At 46.3% G+C, this 11,422-nt stretch overlaps 2 protein-coding genes across 2 annotated transcripts; one reads left to right on the top strand and one right to left on the bottom strand.

Annotated features, from left to right (window-relative positions):
* Positions 1 to 1,070: 1,070 nt before the first annotated feature.
* On the top strand, positions 1,071 to 2,834 carry LOC307238606 (transcription factor Jun-like). The gene is made up of 2 exons (XM_080011665.1): positions 1,071 to 1,236; positions 1,417 to 2,834. Exon 2 carries the CDS (start codon positions 1,418 to 1,420, stop codon positions 2,345 to 2,347), a length of 930 nt encoding a protein of 309 aa, XP_079867791.1. The 5' UTR covers positions 1,071 to 1,236; position 1,417; the 3' UTR covers positions 2,348 to 2,834.
* A 734-nt stretch (positions 2,835 to 3,568) lies between these two features.
* tada1 (transcriptional adaptor 1) lies at positions 3,569 to 10,097 on the bottom strand. The gene is made up of 8 exons (XM_080011642.1): positions 10,021 to 10,097; positions 9,292 to 9,383; positions 9,121 to 9,186; positions 8,254 to 8,348; positions 6,951 to 7,163; positions 5,344 to 5,495; positions 4,825 to 4,981; positions 3,569 to 4,629 (listed from the first exon to the last, which is right to left on the bottom strand). Exons 1-8 carry the CDS (start codon positions 10,092 to 10,094, stop codon positions 4,477 to 4,479), a joined length of 1,002 nt encoding a protein of 333 aa, XP_079867768.1. The 5' UTR covers positions 10,095 to 10,097; the 3' UTR covers positions 3,569 to 4,476.
* Between the last annotated feature and the right edge of the window lie 1,325 nt (positions 10,098 to 11,422).

The raw sequence follows: 11,422 nt of genomic DNA, 5'->3' as shown, positions 1-11,422 counted from the left end.
TAGAAAGACAGGCAGAAAGACGGAGAGAGACAGACAGACAGACAGACAGACAGACAGACAGACAGACAGAGAGAGATAGATAGATAGATAGATAGATAGATAGATAGATAGATAGATAGATAGATAGATAGATGGATAGATGGATAGATAGATAGAGACAGATGGATAAACAGATGGATAGATAGATAGAATTATTAATTATTATTTTAATAATATAATTCAAATATTAATAATGTAATAATTATCAATCCCGGTGGGAAATTGATGCATTACACCTCGAAGCGAATAGGCAATAATAATAAAAGTAATAAAAATACTAAATAGATACAATAAACCTAAAAAAACAAACAATCAACCTCCGTATCAGCAATTCCCATTCTGATCAAATCTCATTGTGTGTATGTGCAAAAATATAACGTGCACATATCTTGTATCTAAGCGAGTTATAACTTTTATAATGGTTCTCTGCTTGGTGCATTATCCACACAGATCTCAGATTGAAGCGGGGTTTCTTTTGTTTTGTTTTGTGTGTTGCTTTTTTTTGGGGGGGGGGGGGGGGGTACGGACGGACGGACGGACGGACGGGGGAAGGGGATCACGAAAGAGGAAAGACAAAGAAAGGCGGGTGGCCTTAAGCCTCCTCCGCCGCCGCCCGGAACCGAGGCCGGCCGCTGCGCGGACCCCTCTCGGACGCCCCGGAGCCGGGCCGGGGCGGCGCCGCCGCGCGGGGCCTCACTAAATATTCAATAACACTACGTAATCCCAGGGTACACCGCTGCTCCACTTTCTGCATTACCTAATCCCATGAAGCAACGCGCGGCGGCGGAGGGGGCGGGGCCCGCGGCGCGGTTGTCACAGGAACCAGCGTGTCATTACGCACGGGGCCCCGCCCGCAAATCGTCCCCGGGCCAATCGGCGGCCGTAGAGGTGACATCATTGTTATTTTCAGTATAGCCGCAGCTTAGAGGTGGATAAAGTTCGTCTCCACGTTGGAAGTGATAGAAAGAGTTACACCGAGCCGCGCTTTGTGCGCTCCGCGGGAACAAAGGTTGCGTTCAGGGAGGGGGGGGGGGGATCTTTCCTTTCCTTTCCAAACGCCCGCGCTCGTCACAGTTTTTGTCGATGATTACTTTCATTTAAAAAAAAAAAAAAAAAAAAAAAAAAAAGGAAGTTTTTGGTTGTTGTTTTTTGGGTTTTTTTTTTGTTTCTTTCTGAACGGGACGCAAAAGTTGTCAAGTGAGTGGAACTTGAAACAATAGACGGAGTCCGGAGCGACAACTCGGTGCCGCCACTCCTGGAGCGGACCCTTCGGGGAGCGTTTCATGGTCGGACTTTTGAGCTCACGCTCCGAGGTAATAAAAGTTTTTTTTTTTAAGTATTGTTTTTTTTTTTTATATCTTTTTATATGCCTACCAGGATGGAGGCGACGTTTTACGACGAGTCCGTGAACGCGTCCGGCTCACAGCGCGACGCGATGGGGGGCTACGGATTCAATCCGAAGACCCTCAAGCAGACCATGACCCTTAACCTGAACGACCCGAAGAATTACAAGCCCCAGCTGCGCCCCAAGGCCATCGACATCCTCACGTCCCCCGACGTGGGGCTGCTGAAGCTGGCCTCGCCCGAGCTGGAGCGTCTGATCATCCAGTCGTGCAGCGGACTGACGACCCCCACCCCGACGCAGTTCGTCTGCCCCAAGAACATCACGGACGAGCAGGAAGGCTTCGCGGACGGCTTCGTGCGGGCCCTCGCGGAGCTCCACTACCAGCAGATGCCCGGGGTAAGCTCTGACGCGCAGGCTAACGACATGGCCCCCGTGTCTAGTGTGTCCGAGGGCCCGGTGCCCTACAGCTGCACGGTGCGCCCAGAGCCACCGGAATATACAAACTTGGGCACGTTCAGTCGGGCCGGTGGCTCCGCGTCGGCGCCTCCCGGTGAGAGGCACCCGCCCTCCGGTTACCCGTCCCAGAACCACATGGACCCCCAGCTGGTTGCAGCCGGGGCCCAAGCACGGCTGCAAGCCTTCAAAGAGGAGCCCCAGACGGTGCCGGAGATGTCCGGCGACACCCCGCCGCTCTCCCCCATCGACATGGAGAGCCAGGAGCGCATCAAGGCGGAGCGGAAGCGCATGAGGAACCGGGTGGCAGCGTCCAAGTGCCGCAAACGGAAGCTGGAGCGGATCTCCCGGCTGGAGGACAGGGTGAAGTCCCTGAAGAACCAGCACACCGAGCTGATTTCCTCGGCCAACGTGCTCCGGGACGAACTGGCTCTGCTCAAGCAGAAGGTCATGGACCATGTGAACAGCGGCTGCCAGCTGATCCTCACGCAGCAGCTGCAGGCTTTCTGAAGGGGACGCCAGCGGTTCGGGGAAAGAGACATTTCATATCTGTTGGGGGACCAAAAACATGCAGCTCCAAGTGGCTTGATCCAAGTCTTGCACCCTGGCAAAGTGACGACAGAAAGTTTGTTTTTTTGGGGGGGGTGGGGGGGGGGGGGGGGGGACTCCTAGACCCTGCCCAGTCTGTCTTCCGCAAAGTCCAGTCAGTGGCTGTTTATGCATAAAGTCTACCACTGTGTTTTCTCACCAGCGATTTGTACATTATTGTAACACGAGTTAAAAAAAACCAACCCAGAAGTTTCACAACAGTACGAAGAGACGTGTAGCGTTTACTGACAAACTGCCTTACTTTCTTAACCTCCACATTGATGTCTGTTGTTATTATAGGCGGCGGCGGTCGGGCGCTTTGTAATACTATTTCTACGCAAGTCCTACGAGCACTTCGGAAAAAAAAAAGAAAATTGTAAATATGGTGTAATAAAATATTTGACACACATATGTGACGGGTGCTTATTAAAGATTGAGAAAGGCGAGGTGAATGATTCATGCGACGGTGTGCGGCGCTCCGCTGGGGCCGGGGCGGACGGGACGTTGAGTCACCCCGGCCCGGCAGCGAGCGGCGAGAGGTTCGTCTCCATTTTCGAGAGTCGGCGCGTCACTCGGTTAAAAAAATAAATAATAAAATAAAAAAGGTCGTCCCGGTTTTCCGACCCTTCGGTTTTTTGGGGGATTTAGTTGGGTGGGATGGTGGACACGGGCTTCTCGCGTGGAAATCCTATGTGAGAATCATTGTGAGAATCATGAACTGTGTTCTTTTTGGTGTGTGTGTGTGTCAAAATGGGTGATTTTGGTGGAACGCAAAGCGCAAATCAGTTCAATTCAACGGGGATCGTGCCAAACCCAAATCAGTTTAGACGAGTACTATTAATTATCATCAGATTCTGTTGCTCGCCCACTCGCTGAATCAAAACTCAGGGAGAGCGTGTCTGGTTCGAGACGCAAGTGTCCGTGTGCCTGCCGGAAGCTACCGAAGAGCGAACGAAAAGAACGACTCTTTTTTTTTTTTTTTCCGCCGGAGTGACTCACGACTCCGCTGAGGTGACTCGTTCGCCGCGAGCGAATCGTCCCAGAGTCTCGCGTCACTCCGGCTCGGCGTTATGGTTGGGGAACATGCGCGGGCCCTGATTGGACGAGAAGGCGCCCGGAAATGAGCTGTGGGCAAACCAAATATGGAGCGAGGGCTCGGAAGGCGCGTTGCGTGCGCACCGGCGGAGTGGGCGTGCCCAAACCTGCCTGAGACACCCAGGGCAGGCCTCGTAAGTAATCACACAAGCATATTCATATGAAGAAAAAGGAAAAATAAATAGATTAAAATGTTCAAAAAGGGCCGTTTCTGGGAGCAAAGGTAAAAAAAAAAAAAAAGGCAAATATGCTTATGGCCGTCATCTGTTATGATGGTACGTTGAAATAGACATACACAGTCTAAACAAAAATGTTCTTTATTACAAAAACCAACAGACGGGATTAACAAAGATTTACTTACAAAATGTACTTATTTATATACACTATCTGTACATTTAAATGTCCATGGCATCCATTTAGACCATGACTGTCGATGCAACGCAAATGTGTCGGCCACAGAGGCGGGTGTATCTGTATCCACGCACTTAAACCCTCCCTGCAACAACCAGTGAGTCGAGTAAATCTGCGGGCGCCTGCAAATTTTCGCGAAGCGCAGCTTTCGGTAGCGCACGGTGCGTCGACTCCATCCCTCCTGGGGAATTCACCTATGGTATACCTCCGTCGGTCAGAAAAAATCTTGGCCTAGCACGAATTGTATAAGGAATGGGACATCTGAATGATTCAAAGCTGCCCGCCAAGGTTGCCCGTTGAATAGGCAAACATACATGGCACAGCTCAAATTGGCGCAGTTGTCGAAGAGACATCCTGTGAACAACTCCTCTTCCTCCAACTATTCCTGATGCCATGCAACACGAGTTTCCAGGAAAAACTTTTCCAAAGCTCCTGTTTTTCTATGTGGACAATACATTTTAATTATAATTATTACTATATATATATATATATATAATTTTATTAATGTTCGCGCCCATCCACGTTTGATCTTTGCCGGCTGCGTCTCAGCTGACGAGCACGCCCTCCTTCCCCGCCAGGCGCTGCCGGTGGATGTGGTCCTGCTCCAGCTCCTCATGGCTGGGGTGCCAGAGCCGGGAGAGGATGCGCTCCACGTTCAGGGCGTACATGGTGTGAGAGGGCATGACCCCGCGATGAACCTGTACAGAGAGAACTAACAATGCTTAAAATAGATACGTTGGACAACTCGCGGTTACGCGCAGAGCTTATTAAGGGACCGCAGAAGCTGTGCTCGGAGGACGTTCGATGCAGAGTTAAGTGTTGTTATAAAATCGAAAACATTTTTTTTTTTTTTTTGCATATCCTTACAACGCATCCGAACAGGATTTTCTGACCTGTAAAGCCTCCAGAAGATCAAACATGCTGATCGGTGGGAGCGGCACAGGGCTACGGTCTGCTGAACAGGCCAGGAGGTGGATGGCTTGCTGCTCGGCCTCATCAGGAGACATGTGCGGCGGAGCGCCGGCGGGGAGCGAGGCGCTTGGTGGGGGGCTGGAAGAGGGACAGGAGGTGATCATTGACAGGATAATATGATAAGCATTAAAATCTGACCTGTATAGATACTTGTATAATAAATGAATAACAAAACCAGGAAGCTATGTCCATATAGCCATAGAGCCATAGAGCCATAGCCATAGAAATGGCACACTATTGAGCTTTAATATAATCAGGAGGCAAAAAAATAAAATAAAAAAATTATAGATATATATATATATCTATATCTATATCTATCTATATCTATATCTATATCTATATATATATATATATATATATCTATATATCTATCTATCTTAACTTGAACTTGGATCTTTAAATCTGCATGAGCCATCGGGAGTGTGTGTCGTCATCCTCACCACTCAGTGACGCTGTGGTAAGCGGAGATGCTGTTTTTCAGATAGGGCTGCGGCGTGACGTCGCTGCCAAAGGCGTAGGGGAAGTGACCGTCGCGTAGCCGGTACGCCTTCCTCCGCGTCACGACGGCAGTCAGGACGTCTTTCAAATGGTGCTGCAGAATTCATCCAGGAAAATTAAAGCTTACCCCAGTGTCAGGACCCAACGAACAGTGTCTTAGTTATGTATTTCTAGCCTTGAGTATTCGGATTGGAGTGAGCAAACACCAAGCTGCATAGCACACCCAAGACAAACAGACCAACATGTTTACAGAGCACACAGGCCTGGTGGGACACACATGTGACACATACATCAACACACATGCAAGCACCCGGAGATCTTAAATCCAAACACCCCCTGCGTGCCGAAGAAATGGATGAATGATATTTTCGATTTCTGCTGTGGTGAGTCACATTAGGTGGACTGCCATTGTCAGCAATACTGTAGTTGAGGTTGGACAACAAGCACTCAGGTAAGAGAGTTTTCAACACAACACGAGCCAATTAACAGATTCACTAAGAGGCCAAATGGTCTGTAGCTAAATTGCAGGAGTATGGGCGACAAAGGTTGCGGAATTATTTAATGAGTCAGGAGGACTAGTTGTAAATACAAACTGTATCAGCAAAGAGACTTGGCGATCCAAAGACGAAGCCAACACTTAACAGGATAGTGCAGGGACGCCAAAAAATGACAGCCTCAAAAATGAAAAATAAAATAAAAAATAAAATAAACAAATAAATAAACAAACAAAACAAATAAACAAAACAAGTAAATAAGTACATGTTTTGAGCTTCAAAGCAAGACATTTATGTCAGGGCTGCCATTTGGAAACCGCGTGTATCCGATACCAATGCACAAAGGTTAACCTTGGTCCCAGAGCAATGGAACAAGGTAATACGGTCTGATGAGTCATCTTTCACCATATTACTGACATACAGAGGGATTTATGTTTGGAGAAAGCAAAAAGGATGCCTTTCCACCCAGAATGTCCGTCACACACTCTTAAACATGGCGGGGGGGGATCTGAAATGGTATGGTCCAATAAGTGCTCTGCACGGTTGTGCGGTGGGCAACGACGATGAGGCCATTTCACAAGACCAGATGCCGTTGTGCAAACACCGTTCCCTCGCGATGTTCCCATCTCTCACACACACGCACACGCACACGCACACGGATGGAGTGAACCTCCTACCGTGGCTTCCGCCAATCACCTGATCCCAACATCATTCAACCTTCATGACAAGTTCTGGAGTGGAGAGTGCAAAGGGGATTTCCACCTCCCTCATCCCCCAAACAAATGGAGGCTTTTCTCTAAAGAAATTGTGCAATTCCCCCTCCACAGTTCAGGACTCGCAAGACGGCATTCCAAGAAGGGTTGGGGCTCTTCTGAAAGCAAAAGGGTGGCCCTTCTCCTTAATATGTAAAGGCATTTCCATTATGTGTTCCACCGTCCGTATACATACAGGAGACACACCTCATGTTACGGTTATGCCCTGCAGGTTTTGCAACCTGCGCATCCTAAAGTTCCAGATGTTTTATTGTAATAGGACATGTGCACCGGCTTACGCACCTCCACGGCGTGGATCATGGTGTTTACGGCGTCCTCTGTGACGTTGTCCAGGCCCAGCTCGAAGGCCGTCACCATCATGCGAGCCTCCAGCTGCCCCCGCGTGGGCAGCAGCAGCGTGTGCGCGCTCAGACGCAGCTCGTCCTCCTCCCCGCCCACCTCCCGCGGGCTGAATGGCTGGGCAGCGCTCAGCGGGTTTTGAGGCTGGAAGCGATGCTGGAAGGCGGAAACAGGAAGCGCGCACACGCACACGCACACGCACACACACACACACACACACACACACACACACACACGAGAGAATGGCCTTACTTTTGTCCAATGAACTTCAGCTTAAAATTAGATTTTCAGACAACGCCAAAGCAAACATCCAATATTATCATTGGCAGTATCATTCAGCAGGCTCGCTTGAGATCTTTGACACAGTTTCAGTTGCGCTTTCACAAACAAGCGATTCCGATAAGATATCATTGTGAGACACAATCGCATCAGCAGCTATTACATAACTAACTTACGGCTGGAGATATTAATGGCAGTCACGATAAATATCGTAAACATCTCCAATTGCCTGCTTTGGAGTCTAGAGGGTGCTTCTAAAATCAACAGATGGACACAGTCCATGAATTCAACCATGCTATATCTACATATATACAGTAAATGCTGCTGTAAGGCGAGCTCGTCACAGTGGCTTCTACTTGAGATTTGCATAAATTCAAAAATACAGTCATATGACACAAAATAAACATGATGCAAAGTAGAAATTCCACCGTTAGTACATTGGGAATTTAAAACAAATGAGTTACGTGCATTAAATGACATTCATTATGGTGTGATTATGACTAAGTAACAGTAAGTGTAAGTCATTTAAAGGATAACATCTGTCTTTTTCTACCCAGGCCCCATTAAAATGTTGTCTTACTTGAGCTAGAGACAAACAGGCCATGTTTACACTACTGTCTGTAATTTGAGATAAAAAGATGAATTTTTAGCAGTTAAATGTGGAAATTAGCGAAGCCTTCAAAATGCAATAAACATTTTATCAAATATGTCTTGACATGAAGTTTACCTCCCCATTGCCAATGAGGGAATTTATCTTTCTGATTGAAGGCTACCAGCCTAACTTCAACAGTGATGTTGAAGAACGCTAATATGTAAAATTAAAAAACACAACACTGCTGGATTTGGATTCAGCTTTCTGGCGCTTTGAAAATGTAGGAAACAACATTTGTTTCTTCTGGGCGGATTAATTACCGCAAAACAATCGCGAGTGCGGCACAAAAAAAAGAACTCAAGTCGTAAGACTTACGTCAAACTTTTGCCTGGAAGAGAATTTCTTCTTTCCTTTGGGCTTACTAGGCTTTGATGCAGAGCCACCCGTCCACTGCAAAGAGCCTGGTCCCTCTGAGGAGAAAAACAAGAACACAACATCGATGCTCAAGAGTCGCTCAAGTTGCCAGACTGTTCAGCTATTCAGTAATGACATTGCTTACTTAATTGGTTTTATTTACAGTTGTTAAAAAGGGGGCGATACACAACTTTTGCGCCGCTGTCGCAGAGACAACCCGATCAATTTAAATTGTCACAATTTTAGTTCAACTAAATTTATTTTGGTTGCATAATCAGAGACATAAATACATAGACGCCGCATTGACTGCGTCGGCTCGTCGCTGCGATACGTCAACGTCGTTGCCATATCGGAACGGGCATGACTGGCTTGTAAACAAATGCGAGTAAAGGGGGCAGCTGCGGCTTTTATGGATGAAAAGCACAATAACGTTTTCATTTCTCAATTGATTTGAGTGAGTCTGCACATTGGTTGACGCACTTCCTGTGACGCGTCCCCGTCAATCGATCATTTTCCAGAGAGTTTGCAGGTTTATAGGAAACAATCGAAATGCCGTTGGTGTCATTATTCTATCCCCATTACACTGTGCCATCAACATTAACTTCATAACTGTAAGTAAAAGCAGAAAATGTGTCTATTGCTCCTTTAAAAGTATTATGTCCCATCAAGAAAAAATATAATTTGCTTCCCGAACTGCATTACTTTGGTTTCGGACAAAGACAAAATTGTGAACAAAGTTTAATGTCTAACTATACTGAAACTGAGGATGTTGCAAAAATAAGTTAGTTTACAAAAACAGCCAAGACTTAGACACACAAACAGCTTTACCTGGTGTGGAGACGATGATCTGACACCGTGTGAGGATGGCCAGGAGAAAATCATTGTGAACGTGAACTAGGAACGAGGAAATGTAGAAGAACATAAAATGAGAAACAGTGTTTTGGTGGGCCAGTGGGTATACTAAAGAAATATTAAAACAAAACGACGCCGCCACCTCACCATTGTCCTGTGCCAAAAGACGACGTGCTTCAACGTCAAACTCCTCCTTGCTGATCTTTTGCTTGAACCACAGCTTCAGGTTTGCCCAGTAGCTGCAGGAATAAGCAACGGGCATGGGTCAGTGCGACAAAATACAACAAAATACACACGTATCCTGTAATTAGAGCTTCAGCAATTACTGTCATTAATCAAGAACATTAAATCATTTGCAGAAGTAAAATGCATCTGTCCATACCTACTCAATATAGAATATGTTTGCATTCATATGCAATATATCATCAATCTGCAGAGTTATATTCATCTGTATCGTTGCATTTTGGGGCCCTTGCACAATACACGGCACACTGCCCATAACTATTATTATAATTATTATTATTATTATCATTATTATTATCATCATCTTCATCATCCCTGTTTAACACTGTACATGCTGTTGCAGAGTGCACCTACATACGTATTTTGATTATAGATTTTTTTTTTTCAAAATTATATACTTTGACTACATGGATTTATTGCCTTTTTTGCATATATATTTTCCTCGGATTTAAATTATTTCGTTTTGATTTCGTTTTTATTCCTAACACTATATGACCCTGGTGGCCATCACCGCGACACTGGACGCTTCAGACGCTATTAGGAAAGTTAGCGACCTACCGCGGCAGAAGCAAATCAATTAAGTCTATCGATAGATCCATTTAGGGCAAAGTGATTAAACACCCCTGTACTTACTGCTTCACATTATCACCTATGGCGTCGGTTAAGTTCTTCTTGGCGATCTCAAGCTCGCTGGCGTGGGCTGCCATTGCGCCGTTAAGACCAATACGTGACGTCATCAGTCAGCGCCGAGCCCGCTTTCTAGACAAGCGTCAAACAAGCGCCATCGTGCGGATTCCAGCGTGCACTGCAAGCCGGTCGCGGAAGGTGTGCGTTGGTTTTTGTCGTAATCATTTTGCTTTACATCGTTTTGACATTGTTTAACTGCAGGTTTTGCCAAGTGAACCGAATGTACCTGATTAAGTTTAGGTCGGTTACATATTCAGATATGTGTTATTGATTTTCCCATCATGTTGTACAAGCACGACGCTCCGGAATAAGATAAACGTTGAAACATAAAACAGTTTGTTGCTAGGCGTCACAAAACCGTGAATGGGAATATCACTTCAATACAGTAAATCGGCACTTGTTAATAAAATAAAAACCAAATAACAATACGTTTTTGAGTGATGGGGAGGCGGCCCTCTGAATATCATCATATAATACAGATCCTAGACCCCAGACCCCAGACCCCTACCAACTGGATCCACCTGGATTCAAACATTTATCCGTCCAGGTACTCTGTGGGAAGAAGTGTGTTTTGACATAACTACGTACCTGTAAACATCTCAAGGAACCTGACCGGGCAATATTAAAGTCCTTCCTTAACTGTTCAAAAGGAACAAAGTGCCCGTCCCGAAAATGGCTCCTTCACACGCGTCATGCCTCTTCTGTGCCATACGGTAATTGAAAAGATGGGAGAGATGGAGCGAAACTGACGCTTGCCAGAACAGGGGAAGTGATAAGGGCTTGTTTATGTCAAAATGGATTCTAAACTGGGGCCGTGTCTTTAGAGAACCCTGAATAATTGGGTAATTCGTCCAATAGCGTTTACTTAAGGGTAGTGGGGCACAAATGAAAGAGGCCACCCAATAATAATACAAATAATTGGGTAAAGACAGACCACCCTTCCTCTTTTGTCTTTCCTTTTTTCACTTTTGTTTTTTTTCCCCTTTTTTTTTTTAAATTTCTTTTAGAGCCGCCACCAATCCCCCTCTTTGGAGTCTATAAACAACTAATCCCTACTCCAAGAGGGGGAGAATCACCATGGGTGAGACCGTTGAGACATAGAACCTAACAACATTTACACGATACCATGAACATTGGACGACAACATGTATTGGAAAAACAGAGTTAATTAATTCCTCTCCTCTCCCTCCCCTTCCTGTCATAGTTATGGCAGTAAATGAGGAGGGAGAGGAGAGGAATGTAACCATGAGGGCGCTGTGGTGTGTGTGCGTGTGTGTGTGTCTCCAAACAGCGGAAAGGGCCCCGAAGGCTCCCCCCCTCCCCGAGCTCCACAGCTGCATAGACACCA

This window comes from Zeus faber, assembly GCF_960531495.2.
Source record: "Zeus faber genome assembly, chromosome: 12".
Classification (NCBI taxonomy): domain Eukaryota; kingdom Metazoa; phylum Chordata; class Actinopteri; order Zeiformes; family Zeidae; genus Zeus; species Zeus faber.
This window is presented reverse-complemented; position numbering and strand designations above follow the sequence as displayed.